The sequence below is a fragment of the Hetaerina americana genome, unplaced genomic scaffold (genome assembly GCF_022747635.1).
Source record: "Hetaerina americana unplaced genomic scaffold, ioHetAmer1.1.p SCAF_1, whole genome shotgun sequence".
Taxonomy (NCBI): Eukaryota; Metazoa; Arthropoda; class Insecta; order Odonata; family Calopterygidae; genus Hetaerina; species Hetaerina americana.
In genome coordinates this window covers 27,008,714-27,034,700 of record NW_027286069.1, presented here as the reverse complement: position 1 = coordinate 27,034,700, position 25,987 = coordinate 27,008,714, and the positions used below count along the sequence as shown (strand labels likewise).

The 25,987-nt window shown below is 39.7% G+C and overlaps 1 protein-coding gene across 3 annotated transcripts in view; it reads right to left on the bottom strand.

The window, feature by feature from the left end:
* Ctl2 (Choline transporter-like 2) overlaps positions 1–25,987 on the bottom strand; it is a 101,017-nt gene that overhangs the window by 59,174 nt on the left and 15,856 nt on the right. For all 3 annotated transcript variants that reach the window (XM_071587066.1, XM_071587076.1, XM_071587084.1), the window contains exon 2: positions 11,841–11,963. In XM_071587066.1, the coding sequence (XP_071443167.1) occupies positions 11,841–11,963 (123 nt within the window). The remainder of the gene's footprint in view (positions 1–11,840; positions 11,964–25,987) is intronic.

Below are 25,987 nucleotides of genomic sequence, written 5' to 3'. Positions count from 1 at the left end.
CATTGTTTCTCAAGCAAATCTTTTCCTCGGTTTCCTTGCCATATCCATTTTGACTCTATTACTATGATGTCACGTATTTAACTACGCCTCATATACAGGCAATATCAAAGAAAGGCTGAACTGCATCATCCAGCGAATTTAGGTGAGGGTAAACAGGTGGATGAGGATCTGTGGGGAGTCATAGGATTTCCGAGTGCAGTAACTCGCCATGAGTGTTGAAATGGGACATGAGGGCAAGTCCCGAGAGGGATAACCAGAGGGGAATACGAAGAAGATCATGAGCCAAAGGCACGAGGATAAAATCGGCGTATCTACGCATAATATCTTACGACGGCTAAGCCAAAGCCCGATAACGTGAAGCCCGATAACGCTCTCAGTATGAACGAGCGGCCCAAATCTGCACGCGTCCTCCCGACCCCTCGGAAACTGCTGTCAACGGACAAACAAAGTTATGTGCCAGTTAAAGTGAACAAATAATTCTACGAAAGAACGGCAAAACTGTTCATGATATTCTGCTGATAGGTAGGCATGCTGACATAGTAGCATATCAGTTAGCACGATTGGAACCTATTGAGCGTCGGCAAATCGGATCCTCGATGAAATCCGTTATGCCCATCGATCGCAAAATTTATATTTGGATACATACAGAACAGTTCCAGGAACGATTTCCACGAAATATTTCGCATTCTAACCGTCGGGCCGGAGTTTTAAAAATTACATTCCGGCTAACGGCCGACAATTTTCAAAACTTAATTCGGCACAGATTATAAAAGAGGTAGTTACGAGGTACTCGATTTATTGAAATTCAGAAAAATTCTTTCCCTGTCAAGCCAATTCTGCGTAGCCATGCAATTACGTACTTACTATCCAATGCTAGTTCGTCACAAGTGTGTGACTACTCCATCCCAAAGTCGAATCGCGAAAGGTACTCTTATAAGCTTATCACCAGCTATGGCAACGTTGACCGCATTTCCTGCCGAGTGGCGCTCTTCCGCAATCGATCCTTCTTTACACTTGGCAACTATCGTAACTACTAGCTTTAAGTAGAAGTGCCGTAAAACTTGGGATGGCTGCGGAGTTGTAATAATACTAAATTCCATCGTGCTTTAGTAGTAGTAGTTTTAGGGGAGGCGACCGACAGCTGACGTCATTTGCGCCATTAGGGATGGACAGGAAAGGATGAAGGGTGGAGAGAAACCCGGCGTCGGCATTAGCCTACTCTTAACGAAAGACGACGAGGGGTCGGCAGTTTAACGTTCCATATCTGACGGACGGCGTACTAACTCAAGGTTCCCTCCACAAAGCACCTCAATTGGGGATCGGGATACCACTGCAAAATATCTGCCGTCCCCGGGATTCGAACCCAGGGTGGGAAGTCAGTACGTTAACCACCGCAAAATTCCAATCCCCTTCTATCGGGTCCTTAACCCTTGAATTTACGAATGAAAAATTGATCTGAATCTTATTTCACTATATCAAAAGGTCAATGTCGCATAGTTGCGAATAATGCTGTCACCCATTCTCACTTTGTCTTGACATGTCACACAGTAGACATGTACAGGGTTGCACCCAGAAGTGGTAGGACTGATTTTCTCTGGCGCGAACGGAGCGGTGGATGGGGGGTCTGCCTGGCAGGGTAAGGTGGAGGGGGCTCTTAGCAACAGACCGACACCAACCTCAGTCGCCTGCGGGCTGTAGTTGAGTGAGGACACCGTTTTTAGTGAAGCAAGTTTTTTGTCCGCGTCGAAAAACAAAATGAATCTGATTTTAGAGCAACGTTATTCCGTGAAGTTTTGTGCGAAACTCGGGAAGACGGCAACTGAGACCCTCGATATGATCAAGCAGGCTTATGGGGACACTGCCTTCAGCCGTTCCACAGTATTTGAGTGGCACAAGTTGTTTAAAAAGGGTAGGGAGCTCGTTGAAGACGACCATCGCTCCGGACGGCCGTCGACGGCAAGAACCGACACGAATGTGGACAGAGTGAGGACACTGCTGAACACAGACCGACGCTTAACCAGTGAAGAAATTGCAGACCAGTTGGGTTTGTCTGCATCCAACGTACAACGCATTATTTCACAGGATTTGGCCATGCGCAAGGTGTGCGCCAAGATGGTGCCGAAAAATCTGAGTGTCGACCGACAGCTCCTGGCCAAATACGGCGTTGCCGCACCCGCCACATTCTCCCGATCTGGCACCACCGGACTTCTTCTTCTTCCCCCTGATGAAAAGACAGCTCAAGGGACGACCTTTTGACTCGATAAAGGCCGTTCAAGAGGCTTCGACGAGGGTCATCAACGGCATCCCCAAAGAAAGTTTCCAGCGGGCGTACGGGGAATGGGAGCAACGTTATACGAAGTGTGTAGCAGCTCAAGGAGCATACTTTGAAGATTATTAAGTCGATGTAAGTATATCGTCAATAAAATTCTTGTAAAAAAATCAGTCCTACCACTTTTGGGTGCGACCCTGTATTCTGCTCTCTTCAGTCATTATGAAATCTGCTTTTAAAGCTACATGTTTCTTTTCTCTTATATACCTTACTTAATGTATTGGAATGAACTAGTACAGCATGAATGCAATCAAAAGAAACCAACGAGACGCATCGCACCGGAGACTGAGTGAAACACACCACAAAAAGTTCTCATTTCCACGGCAATATTCCCAATGACATCCGAAAGACGTCGAAGGAAATTTATTTGCTTGCACTTGTCGTGACCTCATTTGATTACATTATAAGCGAGACGAACAGAGCACCAAGATTATTTCCTAAGAAATTAACAATGAAATTTTCCACGAAATAAATACCATTTACTCGAGAATTCGGGGTTACATTAAATCTCGAGGAAAGCCTAAAACAATGAAATTGGTTCAATCCCAGGTTTTAAAAATCGGCGATCAGGAAAGGATTTAGCAGACTCAAAAGGAAAGCATAAATATAAAAAGATAGACCATAAAAGATACAAGCCATGATTGATTATATTTTAAGCGTCATCTACTAAGAGTTTGGGTAACTTTAGACTTGAAGACAATATAAATATCCGAAATCCTTTATTCTTAATTTCCAAATAATAAATAAATTGAGACAAGAAAATAATAGGACAAAAGAAACATGGAGGAAAGAACAGTGCGAGGATACGGAGGGTTTACAGAGACCGGGCGAAACGGGCTCCAAAGTAATTTTTTAAGATCATCAAAAAGAAGATTGAGAAGAGAGCAAATGATTTATCATTCAAAAGAAGCTCAGTTAGGGTTTGAAAAGGGTATGGATACAAATAATGCCATAGCAATAATGAGGTCACTAGTTGAAGTGCACAGAGAGTTTAACCGCGATGTACACATTTGTATGCTTCGTGAAATTAGAGAAGGCGCATGAAAGATTAAACTAGGAGCAGTTAATGAATATTTTGTGGAAGATAGGAGTGGACTGGAGGGATAGAAGACTTATCGGGAACCTGCGCATGTCTCGAACAGCACTAGAGCGAATGGAGAGACTGGATGGGCAGTGTTAGGCAGGAGAGTAAAACAGGGATGCCGATTATCACCTGTTCTTTACAACATACCGGCGTAGGAAATGGTAAGGTAGGCATAGTAAGGGGGGGGGAAACTGGGTTGAAAGTAGGAGGGGAACTCAGGCTTGCCGATGATCGAGCATTGGTAAGCCAATCAGTCAAATGGTTATACTCATCATTTAGCGCATTACAGAATTATGGTGTTGGCATGCATTAAGAACCACAAGACAAAACAGATTTTCAAGAAATGGAGAGGTTAAGATATCCATATAGTAGGGAGAAAATGTAGAACAGTTAACCTATTTAGGAGGAAGGTGGCCAGAGAAGTACGGGCATTAAAAGAAGAATTACGTTAGGCAAAGACGCTTTTACAGAGAGGCGAGACTTGACGAGAATTATAAGCAAAATTAAAAGAAAATACTGGAGGAAACTTTGACATGGTGCATGGTGTTGTATAATTCGGAAAATTGGTTGGTGAGGCAAGAAGATAAGTATATTTTGGAGTTTTTCGAGATATTTTAGAATTTTTTTTAGCACCCTGCAAGCCACTAGGGTATAAGGCAGGGGGCGAACGCACACCAGACTAAGATATGGGAGTCGAGAAGGATGGAGAAAATCTTACGAAAGGAAAGGGAAACGATCGAAGCTCTAGCATGACAGGGGAAGAGTACTGTTGTTTGGAGACATTCGAAGCAGGCAGGGCAGGTATGAACGAAGTAGAATGAGATTCTGGAGGGGATATTAAATCTGGTGATATAGAGGGGAGAATGCCGGAAAAACGAGGTAGAGGGAAAAAAGAATATTTTTGATGGAAAGGAGGTATAAAAGGGCAACTAATAATTTGTTGTAATATTTAGTTTGAGCAGTAAAGATATTTAGTGCCATATTAGTTGGAGCTTGGGTACACAGTCATGTATAGTGCTGGGTCCATCAAAAACCCACACTTACCCAGTACAACTCCAACATAAACATTAAGTTTGCGGGTTTAATTGAGAATAAAAACTGACTTTACATTTTACTGAAAAGTCATTATTATACAGCATTAAATCTTTGACTCTGAATATTATTCAGAGGTCAATGCTTGACTTTTATATCACCATTTTATTGCTCATAGTAGTCTACTAGCTACAGTAGTTTTTCAGGAACCCAAGGACTACGTAGGTACTCTTGCACTTGATGCGCTGAAAGCCCCGTCTAGCACTCTTAATACCCAAAATTAGTCTGGACTATTTTTTACTCAGAATACTTTCTACCTCCCTTCATCCCGTTTGACATGCCTGATAATTTTCTCGCTTGCCCAACCTTCTCCCCTATGTGACAGTCTTCAACGTTCCGTTGCCACTCAATATTCCATAAGAAACATGCATGAATACACCCACTTTTCCTGGGTAGGTGCCAATACCAATCAGTCCTTTACCACGCATGATTATCGATATTCATCAATGAAAAGTGAGCCCCTGCTTTATTAACATTCGATCCATCAGAATCGACCATCAGCAACTTCTGAAAGGGCAAATCAAGATAGATGAATGCCAGAACTAATTTTATTAAAGGATGCACAGGCTTTGGCTTTACAAATAAAAACTACATAAATTCAGTCACACAAACACATTCCTGTCTTCTGACCGATATCTTACATCGCTACCTTGAGCCATTTTATTGTATCTAAGTTTTCACAAAAACTATACTTGCAAACCCAGCAGCTCAGCTGGCAAAGAAAACATTAAGTGTCCTAACAAGACTCTTACGGCTAAAAACCAGAAAAAGATACTAAAAGCGAGAAAAGCGACTCGCTTCAAGGCTTGCGTGTGCCTCTTAAACAATACTTGGCCACGACTATAGTTAGCACAAAGGAAGGGTGTTGGTTAGTGAGGAGAGACCGGTAAAAGAAAGGAAAACAACTGGTTTCTTACCCTATCATGAATGCAGGGGCAGCGTGGAACAGTGATTAGTGACCTATTTAAAAATGACACAAAAACTCAATGATTTATTTTCACCGAATTTGTAAGGAAAATTCAACTTATGTGAACTCAATACATCAAGGGCCAAGAATGAGGTCAATCCCTAAGAGACGAGGTCGCGAGGTAGGTCAGGGATCACCGGCCCATTTCTTCCGAAGCGATTCGCGGCATAAGATATCCTACGGGGAGATTATAGTACCTTGGGGTATCCCACTAACCTCAAATGGGGACGAAACCTCAAGGCTATGAAGCCCAACATTAAAACTTATTCTCTGTCATAAATCTAAAACATTTGGACAAAGCTGTGCGACTTCTTGTTTCTTTCAGACCGACTCCTTTCTTTCATAAGCTTCCAAATTACCGTAACATCTCCAGATATTTCACAATACAGCCGAACGAACGAGTTACCCACAGAACATTTGACGTAAAATTGTGTAATTGACTACCGGATCATTTATGTCTTCACCATTATTATTATTATTATTGTTAGGTAATCTACCGGTTAAGGTAAGGCATGATGGACAAAATCACTAATTAAATAATTTGTGACCCCTAGCAAAACACAACATCCTACTCTACATCAGGTCCCTCTACAGCTCTGAGTACTTTCTTCCACCCTTCATCCCGTCCAACATCCCTATCCTGTTCCTTCCCTTTCCTCGTTTGCCTAACATTCTCCCCTCAATTACAGTCTTCAACATCCCACTGCCGGTCAATACCCCCTTCATCCACCTTTCCTGCCTCCATAGGTTCACCATTATATATCCACATAATCCAAGATAAAAATAACATCGATTCACCTACCACAAACACTATTATGAATGTATGCCCACTTAAAAAAAACTGGAGCGCTGTTATCAAGTACCTCTTAAGAGTCCCACTAACGTCGTTATCGCGGTAATGACAAGGTATCATAGCAGCCATGCAGCTCCAGGCTTGAACGACATCAAAATTAACATCCAAGCAGCTACGTTACTCTTTCGGAGAGTGAAGGCATTACTAAACGATTTCACAAAGATAATTTATCGATAGCGGTCCAGTTTGGATACAGCACACGATGAGAATTGAATCGCACTCAAAACATATTTCTGTGAAATCGTAAATTTTTCCACATCACGAAAGAATTACGCTCGGCAAAACCTAGCTAGACATATTTTTGAAATAATTCACTAAAATTATATTATATCAACTTCATATTTTAGCGATTGATGCTTGACGGCTCTAATGGTACTCAAGCAGTAGTAGTTTAAGGGGAGGCGACCGACAGCTGAGGTTATTTGCGCCATTGGGGATGGATAGGAATGGGTGAAGGGTGGAGAGAAACCTGGCGACGGCATTAGCCTACTCTTAACGAAAGGCGCTAAGGGATCCGCAGCTTTCATGTCCATGCTGACGGACGCCGTACTCACTCAAAGCGCTCTTCACAAAGCATCTCAAGTAGAAATCGGAATACGACTAAAAAATATGCATCGCTGATGTTGGCCACCGCACCATCCCGATCCCCTTGGACTCAAGGTTAACAACGTAGCAAAATTCGCGATCAACGGCATCACCGGTGTAATATCGACTTCTAGCACCTGACCGTAATGACGTGTCATCGCGTGCTTTCCGTGCCCCACTTGAATTACCCAAGTCCGGGGAACACGGCAGCCGCTTCCGGTTGACCGGGATCCGCCTTCGTTTGTCCTCGGTGAAAAATATTTAACTTCAAATTGGGCCCAGCCCATTTGGCGTCTGGCTTGCTGGTTATCGCTCGATAGCACGATACTTGTCTTTTCGTCGCAAGGTATCGTCTACTCTGAGTCATGAGGACAGAATTTGTCTGCAGACTGATTTACAAGGCAGTCAGTACCGTATACACCTCTGAAACAAAGTTATCATGTCTCCTTGCCCTTGAAATTATTTTTCCTACTGAAAGTGGTCCATAACTGCTGAAATTGTAATATTATTATGTATGAAAGTGACAAAGGGTATTTCCATCCATACAGGTTCACATTGCAGGGACAAACATTTCGGAGAAAACAAAAAGTAGAAATTTCAGAGAAAAAAGAATAAATTTAGGAGAGACCACGATTAGTGAAATTCAAGCAATTATTGTGCCGAGATAAGTTGATATATCATTAATTGCAGATTTTTCTGCAGATAACCTGTAAATGAAACAGAAAAACAATAATAAGGAAAAATTCAGCACCAAAATGAAATTTCTTATTAGAACATGGTATATAAAGACTTTCTTGATATCGTATGACAAGTTTAAGGCACGACACGACACGAAAGGCTTGGCATTGATATTAAATTTACCGCGTAACAAGAGCACAATTTACTTCGTAATTTCACTGGCACGATCTAGCATAATTTACTGCGTAGCAACAAACAAAACATACTTATCCAACTGAACAATATGTTTGCTTTAAAAAATATTTATTTTAAGAAAACGATTTCAAAGAGCGTCATTGATAAACAATAAATGAGAAAAGTGCCAGTCTAGACTCCCGAATAGTACAAGTTGTGAGGCCCTGAAAGATTCGATGATATTTTAAAATGAAATACTCCATATCTAACTATAAATCGTATGAAACATTTAATCATTTTCTCCGAACCACTGAAATCTCCCGGGTTCACTGTTCATTACATATCCATGAAATTGTCGGGATATACGCCGTGAAATGTTATACCAGATAGGTCGTTTACTTACTGTCGCATATTATTTGCGACATGACAGCGACATACATTTTCCCGGAAACGAGAAAGCCTGCACAGCATGAAAAGGGCCAACACCTAAAAGATGCTTTGCACTTCAAAATGATAATTATATTCATTTGAATTAGTTTTCGCAATAATCGAAAAACAATATTGAGCAGACCGGGAGAATAACTTTGGAAAGTAAAGATTTGAGAGAAGTGATGGTTTCTTTCGGACACGGCACCATATATTTTAGTGAAAATCCTGATGACTGCGTTAACTTTCCTCTAAAATCGCTGAAACCTTGGGTTGTCAGTAATTCACATACAATTTCCCAGACGGACGGAGGCCCGTGGTTTCCCACCCATAACATCAATAGTGCAGTTTTTGGATTAAAACTGTAGAACTCATTAGAAAAACGAAATTTGAAAATCAATAAATAGCCAAAACACTTTGACTTTAAATTGTTGTTCAATTCTTAATTCCAACAGTTCTAGTTAAGAAGATAAATAAAGATATACCAATAAATTATGGAACTCATATTATGAAAAGACTGTAGCTCGGTAATACATAGATACGGGTTCGACATAAGCAAATGTTGAAGCAAATATTATGAGATTTTCATCACAGCAAAGCTCGGTTTTATTATACCTCGTTTGAGAAAATCGTTAGTAATATGAACGTCAGCTTGAGATGGGGATTACCGACAAATCCGATTTTATGAAGATTGCTCATTAGTGAATGAGGACACCGCATACGTAGCAACATCGTTTGTCAGTTATTTAACAATGTAACGGTCGGTTTTTTTCACTTAACAAGCAGTCATAAAGCTTATTTCGACCTTGACCGAAGGTTTAAGTTAACCTTAAGTTTAACGAGACTTTATAAAATCTGGACTCAATCGCATTTGGGGTCACTTAACATACATTGGTGATATTTAAAGGTTAGGACTGACAAAGTTTACAAATTCTTCCAAATCTGGTTTTCTATAACGTCAAAATAAAGCATAAGGATGAACTATCACACAATGTTATATACCATGCGAAATTAGAAGCCCTTACTTGTATCCTTAAATGTCTCATATAAAATTTACAGTTATTGCGCTAAGATTCATTAGTCTCGATTATAATTCTGGCAACAAGATCGCAGAGAGTCGTTAAATAATTGAATGGTTTGAAATTAGATTGAATACACGCATCTACATAATACATAAATCCGCCTAAATTTTCAGTTTTATAAAAAAAATATTTTTACGGCAAAATTTATACCGTTGGCACTGCGGGAGGGGGGGGGCTACAAACATACATCCTTCTGTAAAAATTCATATAAATAAATTACAAACGAAAAATGTCAACCTACTTAGAGAGAAGTCAACGCAGAGAGACCACAGTTTTCAAAAAATATATAGATTAGGTGAGAGATGTAAAATACAGATTGTGCTCTCATCGAAAGAAGAAATCCCTTCCCTTCGCGCAGAAGGTTCGGCTCAAGCTGATATTAAGTGTGCCTTTGGATCATGCATAGGACAGACAAAAGCTAAATTATGTTTAAAAAAGCAAAAAAGGGCCTAAAAGTCGAAGAAGTGGAGCATCAACAGTCTTCGAAAATTATATTTCACAATCCTGATGTAATTCACTCGTCGGCAAGCCTTAATATTTAGCGACAATTAGGCTATATTGCCCTCGCCCAATGAGTAAAGACATCGAGATAGTCAAAGACAACAACGTCGGTCATCAAAGTGAAACTCACAAAAGGTGAGGTAATTAAAACCAAAGCTCTCTATAAAGTCTCCAGCAAAACGAATGGAATGTCGAGTTTATTAACGTCCTCTAGAAACTGAGTAGCCAGAAACTATTTTCATAAGCCATCAGGATACTTCATTTTTTTTCAAGAGTTCCAGGGATTTTCCCAAGTCCTTAGAATCAATGCACAATTTTTGCACGCCTTCATCATCCCGTTCCGGAGTCGAAATGTAAATTATTATAAATTTTAGGCACGGGCGTGAAATGATCGGATTTTTCAGCTTGTGTTAGGATCGAGGGACATTATTTACCCTGGATAAGGCAAAGTAACAATTCATCTAATGGAAGGATAGATGAAAAAACAGAGATAGGATGAAAAAGATTTTAAGATGCCTTTGTTCCAAAACTAAATTATCCAATGACTGCTATACTTAAAGAACGATCCTGTGCTTTCCCGGCGGATGACGTTGTTAAAATTCTTCACGGGCTTAATACTTGGTGAAGGCTGCTATGCTCGCTGTCTGCTAGCACATAACATGATTTCATTTTTGCCGTCTTTCGAAGTATTCCATGTATTCGAAAGAAAAATAAAAAGAAGATCACCCATAAGCTTTTCGGTCTCACGGATATCATCATGCGTTCCACGATGAAGGAAAAGGATCCAGGAAGCGTTGCATAAGGGCGTCAATGATAGCGTTCAATAAGAAAGCAATATTTATCATTACAAAAAACTTTGAACAGGTGTGTCATCTATTGTCTATCTGTACGCACTTAAGAGTTGTTACAAAATCGCTACAACTGCAAAGAAGTTTGGTACATCGGTGATGGCTTAAAAATACTTCAATTTTTAATTATTTACGGATTTCAGTCAGTTCAATCATATGATTTGAAGGAATGGCTTGGATATAGTGTGTCGATGAAATGGTATTATTTAAATAAATATATAATAAACATTTTAAGGAGGTGAATCTTTCACGTGCACAAATCAGAACCGCAAGAGCATTCGAATACTGGCGATACCATGGACTGCATCATTAATGCATAGTTATTTCTTCGAGAATTAACAAAAAAGAAATTTTCCGTAACGATACAAATCGCTTCCAGATATTTTCTCATACTCTGCACCGATATGGATGCTTTGTTTGAATTTTTTAAATGATTCCTCATAACATTTTGTCAGATTTTTCTTCGAACTTAAAAAAATCTTGGAAGGGATTGATACGGACCCATAATACTCGCAGGTTCAAGCGTGATTTTTTCCCGTATTAGATAATTAATGCATGATTAAGGTGAATGACCACATTCTCCACAGTTCTTGGAATTTTTGTAGTGGTATTGTCACATTTTTGCAGCTTTGGAAATAGCACATTTTAGAATATTCCATTTCACTAAATTTTCACAAAAGATAATTTTTTGCATCCAATTTAGAGAATTTTTTGACGTGGATAACATAAATTTTAAAACACGAGATGATTCACATACGCATATTAAGTTATAACTTCATTGCGTGAAACTTCAAAAACTAAATTTTTCCTCAAACGGTGAAATCGAATACTTCAAAATGTATGCTTGAGAAATCTACATTCATATTTGGAAATCGTACCCTCAAATAAATATACTAAAGTTATACATCCTTAATCGAGGGGTATCTTAACTTAAGCAATTTACTAACTAAACTTTCTGATATGAGAAAAAAGCCAACTAATGAATTATATCAATGGATGTACTCCATCAACTACCGAAATATTTGCCTTTGGTGATGTAGGCCGAAATATTTCGTTCTCCAAATCAAGTTTTTAACGTGAAAGAATATTGATGAAATACCTTGAATAATTGGACAAGTGAACGTAAATTATCCTATGAGTTTTACACAGAAAAAACACAACAAATGCACGGATAATATTAACGTCGTCAACATCCATTTATGCTAACATTCTTGTACTCACCGAATATGGCTACTCCGGCCCAGGCTACGAGGAATACCACGAAAATGGCGAAGCATAATATATCCGTGCATGAGCGGGATTTTTGCGGACCAGTGAACTCAGGATCAAACTTTAGCTTGGAACCTGCAAAAAAAGAACAAGAGACATAAATGAATTTTGCTCGTCCCTTACTTTGTTGTCCACCTCTCAGAATACCTCTTCTCATCTTTCATATTCTCCATCAATAACTACCACTGCATTATTAATACCCTTCCCAACGGAAGTAAACAATACGTTTATTTCCAGAGACGTAACAGGAGTTAATATTTTAAAGAGACAACGAACGACATCTGAATGGCTAAACCACTTTCTTATGGATCAATATATATACTTACAGACGGAGGAATCGAAAGATAATATCTAATGAATAAGTTAGTTAAATTGATCCCAAACTTAATGCTTGCAGCTCCAAGTTCTTTCAGAATGTTCCCCAAAGGGACGGAGATTGATGCTAACGTATTTATGCGTTAACGTAATGTATGCTCCGTGATCGATATTGCCGACAAATTATTATTTCCATGAAGTTATGATAACTATAACGATCGCTCGAGTTGCTAGGCTGGCATATAACAGAAATTCATATTTCAGCGACTATTAAAGCCCGGAAAGAGACAAGAGTAAATAATGATTGCAACTAGGAGTTTACACCATTAGCACGAAATGCAAAAACACAAGATAGAAGTCACAGAGAGATAACGAACCAGGAAGTTTGCGTCCAGGAGACATTCTTTACTGATACAAATGCTAAAAGATGCCGACCTGGAAATATATTCTATGAAAACCTGTACCTGTACTTGTGAACCAAGGCTTTGGCGCGCATTAAGGAAGCCGTTATGGTCCCCTAACTAAGTGAAATTGTGCATCGTAAGTACTTTTAAACAGAGTAAATATGGGGAAATGTTAAGAGTTTCACTCAAAAATAACTACAAAGAGTAAAGGAAAACCTAAGGCAAGAAATCGTGGAGAAGCATCAAATTTTATTTTAAGATTCACCTACCCTGTCGCAAATACTTTGAAAAATAAAAGATCTGAATAAATTTTCCGGGCATAGCGTAAGGTAACATAAAATTGAGGCATAGAAACAAAAGCTCTGAATCACGACTACATGGATTTGTGAGCACACATTTTATTGGTAGAAAAATAACGGCATTAATTTCAAAACACTCATTGGTTACCATCCATTCTTTGTAACTTCCACTCATCTGAACAAAAGCTGAATGTGATGGTTCGAGAGACTCTTTTTGGTGTACAACCACTGGCGACAAAGGGAAACGAACTGGCCCACCCAACCTTGATGCACAAATTTCACATGCCATATGGTCCTCGGTAAGTTCAACCTATCAAACCTCCGGGTTGAAGACTGTGGTTTTATCGGTGAGACTCGACACCAGTCTATAATGTTCGATCTGGGCGGGGGAGGTGTAGTAATATCTTATGGACCTGCCCACTGCAAACTAAAGGTTCATTTCCACACAAACGGGCTACAGCAATCATGAAAATTGTTGATCCCGACCATTACCAACAAAACTCAAAATTTATTCTTTTTGTCCCCCAGTAAAACATTCTTGACCCGTGGAACTTTGATTTTTTGAGGTAGAATAACAATTTAAATGAAGAGGCCCAAACAAGCATTTTCTTGGAAAAAGCTAACACTTTTTGATATGCTATAAATGTCTTAAAATACAGACAAACGTGGTTCAATAAAGCTCTATTTCTTAATATCGGTGAAGATATTTCATAGACACAGTTGACACTTTTACTCGTATATGCTTAAAATCAACAGAAACGCCGGACACGCTTTCATTCCTCTGGATATTGTCCTGTAAGAAAAAATACTTTAAAGCAGAGTCATGACAATGTTATTCCCAGGGTATATAATTCTTAAAACTCAAAATCTCATTTCTAAAACAATACAATTTACTCCATCATGACAAAATATTGCTAAGTTTAAAGGTCCATTACTTCCCATAACAAGAAAAAATAAATCATGGCAAAAATGACTGAACGAAGCTGGAAATGAAACAAAGGTTTCACTGAACTTCGCGAATCGCGTAACTACATAGAATTCCAAATGGAATCCTTGAAGACCAAGTAAAATAGAGATCGTTGATGGAACAGAGCCTTGAAAAACCACAAGGCTTGAATTCATTCATACAATTTCATTTCAATTCACCCCTGCAAGCCATCGACAGCGTGTGTGGCAGGTGATGATTACACACCAACTACTTTTGACCCAGAGTACTTTCCCCCTAGCACGGTCGGACAACGTTACTCTGATTCCTTATCGTTCGTGGGAAAATGACATCTTAAATCTATGTGTTCCAAAATAATCTTTCCAAATATATTTACATGATCTCTCCTACCGAAGTACGATGGAGCTAATGAAATATTTTCAATATCATCGCTAAAGAGAACTCTTTTCAATTTATGCAAGAGAATTCATGTAAGGGATTTATGCGAGATTCCTCGACGAAGCCATTCAGGTAAGTGTGTGCGAATCTTGATTTACAATTTTAGAGTGTGTCGATCGTATTAGCTTCGCCTCGCCGTCCACTCGAATTGCGATGGATCTTTTCTTTAAGAAGCGTCAAATTTTGTGCTCTCACCGGATTTTCCGAATATTGGGGAGACATTGGGTCAGTTCCAATTCCCGCCAACCAAACTTAAAGATCGACTCGCAAGAGTCGAAGACACAACAGCACTTTACGAGTACACGCCAAGCGTTTGCCCAGTCCCGTGCGAATATGGAGGAACTTGTACGCATGGGAAACAAGACGTACGATCGAGACGAGGATGAAAGAACATACGCGACATTTGCGGTTGGGACAACCGGAAAAATCAGCAAAGACCATTTGATCGGGTTGGATGAAACCAAAATAATTATCCGCTCCCTAGGCTATTGGGATCGCCTAGGGTAAGAATCTATTGAAATTCAAGAGGAGGAATTTCAATCGGAATTACTGGTACTCGATCAGAAATGCCCGGAAAACCGATATGAGTAGAATATGGCTATCACGGCAAGCTACATTCTATGCGGAACCTGCTTTTTTATTTCCGACCCCGAAGGAGTTAATACGGGAATTCCGGGTCACTTTTAATGTTATATAGTTCATTTTGTTGCTGCTACTATTCTTTTGCACCTTTCAAGGTCGCGGAATAAAAACCTTTTGATTTTAAATTGAAAAAACGGCACCCTTTCCCTAAAGACGATGCCCGAGTCAAGCATCGAAACTTGGCGTCTACCAGAATGGACATACTTGCCCGGTGGAAGACCGCGATTAATGCCTTTTAATAAGCGTCAATTCTCAATAGACTGCGTTTAAGTTTCAGCCATTTTGACCTATATTTTGACGCGGACAAAATATGTATGAATTTTTTTAAAAATATTAGAATTTCGCATCTTGCAAATTTTTTGAGCGAAATGTGAATGAGTGTTTCAAAATCTCTTCTTGAATAGAGCCCATGCCGACGCGTCGCCTCGCTTAGGGCGGCGGAGTCCAATTGCCCGCAGTTAAATTTACAGAGAAGAACTAATATCAGGCAATAAGTTCGGGGGTAAAAGCCATGGAAATTCTTTGAAACTTCTGTCTCAAGAAAACCAGTTGATATACCCATAAGTAATTCTTCAAACAAGCGGCCAAGAGAAACATCTCGGCGGTGCCAATTAATCCACAGACCCTCCGTGGCATGGTGCCCATGATGCACAGGTGCCGAAAGCTTAAACGGAGCTAAGCGTGATCATTTTTTTAATGTCTCGATATTAAGATATTTCCGACCGCCCTCCCTACACATATGAGCGATTTAGGCAATAAGCGATAAGCATTGATAAGGAGCGATAAGGCATACTGATAAAGTGGGGAAAATGTGTACCCGTAAGCGTACATGGAAATTTTAGATTTTAGCATTTTTTCAGGGATAAATCATTCACCTGATGCAAAAACATGCACGGTACTCGCATTAGGATACATTTTTAGCTATCCTGAATACTTCTGCTCTGGTGCGTTCATAATTTAACAATAATGAAAGTGCAATGACATTTGTGTCAAAGTTGATAAAGAAGGCTGTATTAGTTTGTGGAAACTCAAAGATCTTTGAAAAAATATTCTGTACGACCAAATTATGAAAGGATAAAAATATCAACCCTATTTCAATTTGTGGGTCATTTTCTTATAGTAAACGAATGACTAACTGCACTAAGATACACGTGTGGTTCTTGTGAGTAGGTCCTGAAGATGATTTCGTTTTAAACCGTCCAAAAAACGCTGAATTTTTAAATGAGCAATGACCGCGTGATTCTCAGAGCATACTTACTTCATAAGTCACTCGCAGGCTATGGCGGTACTTCAATTTCGTCCAATCAGAGAGTCAAATAAAATAACAATATCTCAGTACTAATGCACCCATTGGAAACATTCCATCTAAAAAATTAAATTTTTATCTAACCTTCTAGATTAATTCCCAGCTTCCCGGGAGGTGATGTGGACTCGGACTATAATTTAGTACTTGTGAAGTGAAGTAGCCGATTCAAAAAGATAAAACAGAGAAGACGTTTTAGGAAATGGAATGTAGCAGTTTAACCAGAACGGCAAGAAAGGAGCATCAGCCAGCCTTAGAGAAAATCATGAGTGAGGAAAGGGAGCTGAATACTATTGAGGGTAAATGGGAACCTATCAAAACGTATATCGAAATCCGTAAACGAAACAATATGAACTGAAGTCGTGAATAGGAAAAGGTCAAGGATCCAATGGATTACGGACGAGATGATTAGAAAGATAGACGAGAGAAGGAAATGGAAGAATATAAAAAGAGAGTTAGGTAGAAGGAAGCATAAAAGAGTTAAATAGTTAAATAATAGACTGATGCGGGGAACATATAGGGCGAAATAAATGTGGTACGAGACAGAAGACGCAGTGCGAGGAGAGTGAATGTTTCCTAAGGAAGGGTGAAATCGGTACGCTATGCAGAAAGGTGAACGTACTTTCAGGATGTAATGAGGGAAAATCCGTATTTACACTCAAAGATAATTGAGGAAAATTATTTACTAAACCAGAATACGTTCAAGAGAGATAGAAAGAATGTGTAAAGCAACTGTATGGTAAAGAAATTAGGCCAAAAAGGTTAGACTTCGAAAGAGAATATGACGTGAGGATAGCTTAGGTTCGGGATTATTCGATGGTGAGATAGAAAGGGCATCAAGGGAGTTGGAATGAAAAAAAAGGCCTCGGGGGCAGAAAAAATTCCCGCAGGACTACTGAAAGTTTTAGAAAAACGTGGAAGGAAGAGTTTTAATGGACTACGCGTAATTCGTAGATTTATGAGGAAGGAATTTGGTCGGAAGATTTCGCCCAAACAGCGTTAGCCTCAAATAGAAAAGAGTGAAAGATAGCCACGAGTGGGGACCACAAAAATATAAGTTTGACTTCGCTCACAGCTAAAGTGGTCCTTAGGATCATCAACAAGAGGACGGAGAGCAGAGTAAATCAATACTAAGGAGATAATGAGTTTTGATTCAGAATAGGCAGAGGCGCGCGTGATGCCACAACATTAATGATGTCACTGAAACAGATGAACATAGGATAGAACCAGGATTTGTTTGTTTCCTAGATTTCGATAGACCGCATTTGGTAGAATTAATGCATTTGTTGCGGAAAATATGAGTAAATTAGAGGAAAAGAAGATTTATCCCCAATCTGTATATGACCATTCTTCACCTCTGAAGTTCAACGTTTTTGAGTAGGAAATGGTTAAAGAGGCACAGGAAGAACTGGAGATAGGAATGAAAGTGGGTGGGGAGTTAAAATCGGTTAGATTTCCGGATAATCAAGCTTCTATTTCATAGTCACCCAAGGGGTCGCAAGCTTTGCTGAGCGCATTAGAAAGTCAATGCAGGGGATGAGAATAAATCTAAACAAAACAAGGGTCATGCGGTTCTCGAGAAAGAGGAAGTCTAAGTTAAATATTGAAACAGGAGTTCATATAGTAGAGCAGGGGAAACAGTTTACCAATTTCGGAAGTGTTTTGGACCATGATGGTCAAAGTAGCAGGGACATGAGGATAAGAATTGCCAAAGGAAAAGATGCTTTCGCAAGAAGGGGGAATTCATGACAGGGATGTTGAGTACGGATGTTAAGAAAAGGCTCGTTCAGACTTTGATATGGAGCGTGGTTCTGTACGGCGCGGAAACATGATAATTGAGGCAAGATGACAGTCTTAGATTGGAGGCTTTTGAAATGTGGGTGTGGAGAAAAATGGTAAATCTGAAATGGACAAAAAGGAAAAAAACGAGGACGTGCTAGGCTTGGTGGGGGAGGAGAGCGGGCAGTTGGGAGAAGTACATTGGAGGCAGTAAAGATGAAAGCGGAGCATTGAAATTTGAAGACTGTTAAAAAGGGGAGAATCTTAGGCAATCGATTAAGAAGTAGGTATAGGATAGGCATGTTTGACGGGTGGAAGGTAGAAGGATATTCGAAACTGAAGAGGGGCTTAGCTGTATTTAGTTTGGGGTTGGATACCTGTAGTGATAGGATTTCCACATTTTTTTCGTATTTTCTAGTCTATTTCTCCACGACTACGGTGAATTATAATGTATTAATATATGAAATGCCTAGTAGTGATGAAGAATTCGCGTTTGCGCGATAGATATAATTTTTAAATCAAATAGAATTGTTTATTCATTTTGCCGAAGTTTCCCGTTAATGAATGAACCCATGGCTCAAGAATTATTTGATATACATTTGATATTTGAATTGATTTTCGTTTAGTATTTATAACTTTACCTTCATGGCTCCTTTTCGACCAACGTTACAACAGGTAGGATTTTCAATTATTTCAATACACTGTAGTTCATTTTTGATGGTTTTACGGTGTCTCCAAAGGGGACAGCGACTTGAAATTGAACTAAACTTCAGGGTAAAATATATTTTTTAAGATTGCCAGTCATACATTGTATATTGTACATTGTGAACGGTCGGTTAATCACTATTTCTTCTTTCCTACGAAAAAAAATTGGTTCGAGAGAAATTAGAAAATAACAGAAATGTGTGCAAAAATTGAAATTAAATACGAAACTGCTTCATCAGCCTAAATTACAGCAAAAGGTCGCCAATTAATTGTCAATTCGCTATCAGTTACTCGGCGCCACGGGAGCCAAAAAGTAGTCAATGTGGCGCCAAGTAGCCAAATCTGGCAACTCTGGCGGCAACTTTGTGATCGATAGGAATGGGACCAACCTGTAGAGCGTGTGCATACGTATAGATAGTAGTCCAGGAGTGATCCGTTTAGAGTTGATTGATGAGGGGTGTGATTTTAATAATTTTCATTACTATGAATCAATGCTCACAATTTCCGCCTAGATTAACTGTTCACAGCCGATAACTGTTAAGCAGGAAACTTTCCCTATCTCTAGACACAACACCGTATTCGCCCCTTCAATGTAGACTACCAAACATCCTTGTCCGACCCCGATTCTTCACTTTTACCCAAGATTCCTACGGTCCAACCCCATTTAAAGGGCCAGGGTAATGGATACGACACGTAGTAAGCACGCTCTCGATTTTCCTAAGACTTTCCAGCCAACCAAAGTTCCGCAAATTTCAAAGATCATTTGTCCTATCTTATTTTACAGTAATTATCCAATACCTTGCCACTCGTTTTTTCTTGGGTATGAAGGACAGTGGCAATAAAAACGATCTTTTCCCGTAGGAGCCAGCACAAACAATTACGTGATCTTACTTACATTATAAATAATTTCGCGATTTTACATACACATGGGAAGGCCCAGAAGTACCCGGCCGGACCTAGAGATGGCGGCAGTTGTTTGAAATATATCACAGTATTAGAAAGTATGCCAATGTTGCCTACATAAAGCCTATGTTTCAATTTGAAGACGCCACGTTGTTTAGTATTTGTTTGGCAGCCATCAATGATTAAAGTTTTCAGCGAATTTGTGAAAATGGTGAACATTGGTCATCGTTATGTGATACAATACTTTTATTTGAAAGGCCTGAGCTCAAACCATATAAAAGCAGAACTGGATTCTACCCGGGGTGAGTGTCATCCTTCGTTTACAACATTAAAATATTGGGTAGCAGAGTTTAAACGAGGCCGTACGAGCTGTCAAGACGAGCATCGCATTGATCAACCAAATGAGGTGACGACTCCAGGAACAGTTAAGAATTCAAAAAGTGCGGCACATCGCATATTAACTGAAAATTTGAACATGAGAAAGCTATGTGCAAAATGGCTGTCGAATTTGCTCACACTCAAGCAAAACCAGTATCGTGAAGATGTTTCGATTGAGAGTTTAGCAAAGTGTCGCGGCAACAAAGCAGAATTTTCACGCCATTTCATAATCATGGATGAAACATGGGTCCATTACTTCACACCCGAGACGAAAGAACAATCAAAACAATGGATCAAAAGGGAGAACCGCCTCCAGAGAAGGCGAAGACCATTTCATCTGCAGGCGTCAGTGTTTTCAGGTTGCGCATGGGATAATTTTCATTGGCTATCTTGAAAAAGGAAAAAAATATCAACGGCGAGTATCATGCGAACTTATTGCAACGTTTGAGCGAATTGATCAGGCAAAAGCGGCTGCATTTGACTAAGAAGAAAGTGTTGTTTCATCAAGACAATGCACCAGCTCACGTATCTGCTATTGCAATGGCCAAAATTCATGAATTTAAGTTTGAATTGCTACCTCATGCACCCTATTTGCCAGATTTAGCCCCCTCGGATTATTTTATGTTCGCAAACTTGAAAAAATGCCTCGATGGTAAAAGATTTTCCAACCGCGAAGAAGTGATGTTGGCATTTAATGGCTATTTTGAGGAGCAAGATAGTTCTTATTATTTAAAAGGGTATCGAAGTTATTGAACATCGCTGGGAAAAGTGTACACTCGTAGAGCTGAAAGGAGATCAATTTGAAAAAATAAATACATTTTTTTCGAAAAATTTTGTGTATTCTTTGTTGGGCCGGGTATTCCTGGAATTACCCTCGTATTACAGGCACACAGCCATTAAAGCCCATCCTGATATATGAAAAAATCTACCAATGCGATGAGTCGAGATGATGAGGGAGATCAGATCTCTAGACAAACGATTGACTTCTCGTTTTACACACAACGTATCGAAGGAACGTTTGCTAATGTGGTCTCATTCGATCATTATTTGATTATTTGGCTATTTCTTCACGTATATAATGAGGAAAATTTACAAGTCCGGAATTTCCACCAGATAAAATAATTCTCAGCCAAGAAAAGAATGTCAGCTTAATCGGTGTAAGATTACCAAAATATATAAGATTGGAGGGTGAAGACGGAAATCATGCCAGAAGTACAGTGGCAGTTTAATCGCAAATAAATTGAAAGACAGGATTGAAAATGGTTATGGACGATTAGAAACTAACACAAATGCCATTATAAAGAGAAGAAGTGCATTTGATACTGTTTTACCATTTCTGGGCGTATAAAACGACAATGACCCGTACAGATGAAAGTTAACGAGAGAGACAACAAAATCAGAATACATGTAAGTTCACGCGAGTGAGTACCAAAATGACTAACTGTAAAATGATCCCCTATTAAGTGGGATAAATGAACGTCAACTGTTTGACTATCCGGTTAACCTTGAAAATATTGTGAAGTTACAGACTGGAAAATTATTCCTTTGTTGAGGCCTAAGAAAAATCGTGGCTATTCCCATGTCGCAATGGCGCAGCTCAATCGTGTAGCTTTCGGAAAGCTGATATTTCCCAAGGCTAGTTTTGATTCATCGGTCTCAATGCGTTTCTCACGACACAGATTTTCGGCGTTTTCAGATAGAGGCAATAGGTGGGATGAGTCGGTAGGAATATGCCAGGAAAAATAAGAAGTAAATAGTAACGAGCATAGAATAAATTGATCAGATGCAGATATTACAAACATTTTACCAAAAAAATGGCATGTGTTTTACATTAAACAAAAGTAAGACCACCAATATCTCGTATTTTAATTGTACCAAGTAACAAAGAACAATTTGAAAGTTTTAGGAACACAATGCGGCGCGGGCAATAAACCATCGATGGTAAAATTGATATACTGGGTCCGCACAATAAGTATCGTGACTGGTTCGCTGTAGCCACAACGGAGCGGTGGATGGAGGTCCGACCGGTCGGCTCGGTAGAGGGGTCCCCCACCACTCAGGTGCACTTCAGTTTAGTCGCCCTGTGGTACACTTTGAGACAGGAGGTGGATTTTTGCGACATGTGATTGTTTGTGGTGTCGTCGCGCCAGCATGGAGCGCACCGTCGACCAACGCTACGCTGTGAAGTTTTGCGTTAAACTCGGGAAATCCGGATCGGAGACCCTTGAACTCATTAAACAAGCTTATGGGGATAATTCCTTAGGCCGCATAAGAGTTTTTGAGTGACAAAAAATTTTTAAGGAAGCCCGGGAGCTCGACGAAGACGAGCACCGCGTCGGACGCCCGACGACCTCTCGAATCGATGCCCAGGTGGCCAAAGTGAAAAACGTTTTGGACTCTGACAGGTGGTTAACCATCGCCCTTATCAGTGAGGAGACCGGCCTTTCAATCGTAACCGTCCACACCATTGTAACAGAGGATCTTGCGATGAGGAAAGTGTGCGCGAAGCTGGTGCCGATAGTCTTGAGCGAGGAACAAAAACTGTCGCGGGTGGAAATTTCACAAGAAATTTTGGACTACGTCCAGGAAGATGAAGATATTCTCGACAGTGTTATTACCTCAAAGGATAGCTCAAAAGGAGCTCAAAGGATATCAGTTCGACTCCATCGAGGCGGTTCAAGCGGCGGCGACGACAAAGTCTCTCAACAGTATTCCGGAAACCGACTTCCAGCGGGCTTTTGACGGGTGGCAGACGCGCCGAACTAAGTGTATCGATGCAGGAGGAATGTATTTTGAAGATTATTAAGCAATTGTAATGATAACTGCAGTGAATTTTGATTTTTGGAACCAGTTTTGATACTTATTGTAGGGGCCCTGTATACACGGTCGATAAGAGGCAAGTAAGCATGCAGAGCGTTCTTTATTTCGCATGCTAATGGGCATGGCTAGCGTAACCAAAACATTTTAGAGCAACTTTATGATGAAATATGCCCACCTGTGTATCGGGGACACTCCTGTCTCCAATAGAGAGAAATTTCTCCAAGTCCATCTAAATTATATATATTTGAACCAACTAGGCTACGAAAAACTATACCTGAAATTCAGCTATGTATATTTCCTGTGTTTCTTCATAATCGGTAATGGAATTTTTGAAAAATATTCTCGGTGGTAACATGTTTCCAGTAGCCCTACCCTACCTACCCGCTCCCTAAGGCTCACATAATCCGACATCCTACCGACCGTTTCATAAAAGAATGTTTGACACATGTGTACATAGAATGATTACCCACACATACGGTGCCATTAAAATTAAATTAAATATTTAATCGCCTACTGCCGATATGAAGGAAAGATGTCATAATTCATTTTTATTGGAAGTTGATTTAAATTGCAAAATTTAAATATCCTCTCTGGTGAGTCACGAAGAAGTATTCATCTCGTTGACGGTTATATATAGTTCTGCATGTAGATGTGGAAATCTGCAGCACCAAAAGAGTAGGTACCACAGCTGACGGTCGCTGATGTGGAACATTTAATAGGGTGGTACAATTAGCAGGGCTTCGGGGTCACGAACCCAGCTGGTGAAAAATAAAAAAAAATCAGCTTTGCAAAAAATAAAAAAAGTATCCCTAAAATAATTTTTCCCCCAAACAACTTACCGAATGACCCACGTATCAGGAGACAATCATGTTCCGCGTAAAGGATGTTATTTCCCTCGAATGGACTCAAGAGAATTGCACTTAAAAGGAACATTTGGCGAGTATTAGCTGGATTTCCCACACCAGTGGAACACTACTGAGTCATTGTGAGCTGCCGTCTTTCTCTTACTTTGTCCAGCTAATTTAGTGTACAACGCTAGTTCTCGACACGCGACTTCTTTCACAAAATATGACTAGTTCTCATTTAGTCTCACCTCCCCAACTCCCTGCTTCCTCTGGTCCCCTCCCCTATCCACTCCTCTCCAAGCAGTTTGCTTGTATGAACGGAATATAGAGGGTGACCCTTTGGAAAAGGAATTCTCGAAACAAAATGGTTCAAATAATAATGAAAACCATTCACATCACAACATTTTCAGGTTTAGCTATGTGGAATTCCTTCATTATGAGGGCAAAAATAAATTTAACATTTCCACCAAAAGGATTTAATATTTCACGACCATAGTTTCGATGCGGCGCATCATCATCACCTGATGAGAATACGAACTGTATTTCTACCTACTTTAATAAAAAGATTCTAGGCTTTCTATCCTTGCCACAAAGTAGATTATCCCTCCAAAGCCGCAAAACCCATTCTCAATTGTTTCACATTTCTTCCGATTATTGCCTCTTCACAAAGAAAATGAAGTTCGTTTCCTGTAATGGTACCAAAAATTTTTAACAGTTAAGAAAATTCAATACGCTTCTGAATGAGCTCCATGAGTCCCAAAGGCCTACAGCCATGAATAATACATATTTATCCTTTCGCTTGCTCTGGCGCATTCGAAAGGCACACCCCGTATATTTACGCATTTCTCACAGTTCTTCGCCTGATGATTGATTCTGCAAGATGAAGATTAGTGCATAATATTATCGTAGCAATATTATATATCATAACAAGGAATACTCGTAGATTAGGTAAAACAAAAGGACCGCTTTTCGGATGAAGGAACGTCTTCTGAATTAGACTTTGACTGCGATAAAACCTTGGGTTCTCGACAAATTATCAATCGTGAAATTAAGTGGCGTTATTCGGCGGACGTTAATGGGAGTGTACCATAGGGAAAAAGCCTAAAAATAATTATAAATTTAGCAAATGTCCATTATTCTCTTCAGGTTGTCGATAGGGCGAAACTCATTTACCGCACCATTGCAGGGGCGGTGAAAAATACGCTTTGGGCTATAGAACTGCAGTGGTACGGATAGGTATTTGTCAAATTATTATTCTGAGGTGCAGCAGGCAAAAGACTTCCTCATATTACCGTAACTGATTTCATCACGGGCGTGATGTGACACTTAGGAAAAAATACTTCGGACCGAAAAGCAATTCGTCTTCCAATCGGATCTCTAGGCAGGGAATTCTCCAACGCCGTCTATCAAAGGTGTCAATCATTTATAAATGACACCAAACACAGTATATGCAAAACAAAAAAAAAGTTGTTTGTAGACCAGATTTATAGTAATATGTTTAATTTTAAAATATTTAGGATTAGTTAACGTCGTGTTGACGTGATAATGGGCAACATGTTACAGCCCTTAAGTTAAGGTAATTTAATTTAGTTTCTCTTCTTAATTTACGGCCAATTGCCAACCCACTAGTGGTCTTTCTTTCAACTTCTCCTTCACTAACACTGGAAAGGTACACGTTCGTCACTTACACTTTCGTTCGTTATTATATCCCATGTGAAATTGTACAACCACTACAGCTGAAGGGGTGGACGATGTCGCACCGAAGCAGTTTTACAAGATAGGGCAAACGCCCAGACAAAATGGGGTTCTGGTCTGGTGAAATATGAAGAACGTATTGAAACCGATGCAAAGAAGTAACGCAAACTTTTCCGAGGAAAAGTTGAAGCAGTTTATAGAATCCTTGAGACGCAACTTCGATGAATGCAGAACATTGACCAATGGCATTTACAGTAGGATTGGTGAGAGATTTATCGAAGGTGCAGATGAAATGAAAAGATTAAAATAATGCTTACAACGCGAAGTAGAGTTATTTTATACATTCTTAGCGGGAAGGAAATGAAAACAAGAATAGTCGATGAAGGCAACTCTGTGAATGATGACGGGAAAGGAGACCTCTTGCTCAAGGCTGTTTTTTGACGTTGCGTTCGTACGCCAAGCGTAAAGTCTCCTTACAAAAAGTTGCGAGGATTACAAGGATTTGCGGGTCAAAAAACGCCAAGAAGCGCCGGAATACCAAATATATTGAAACGATCATATTTTACAAAGGAGATTGCGAGATTGAGACCAAATATTCCCTACTTCCCTCGTCATTTACATACATTA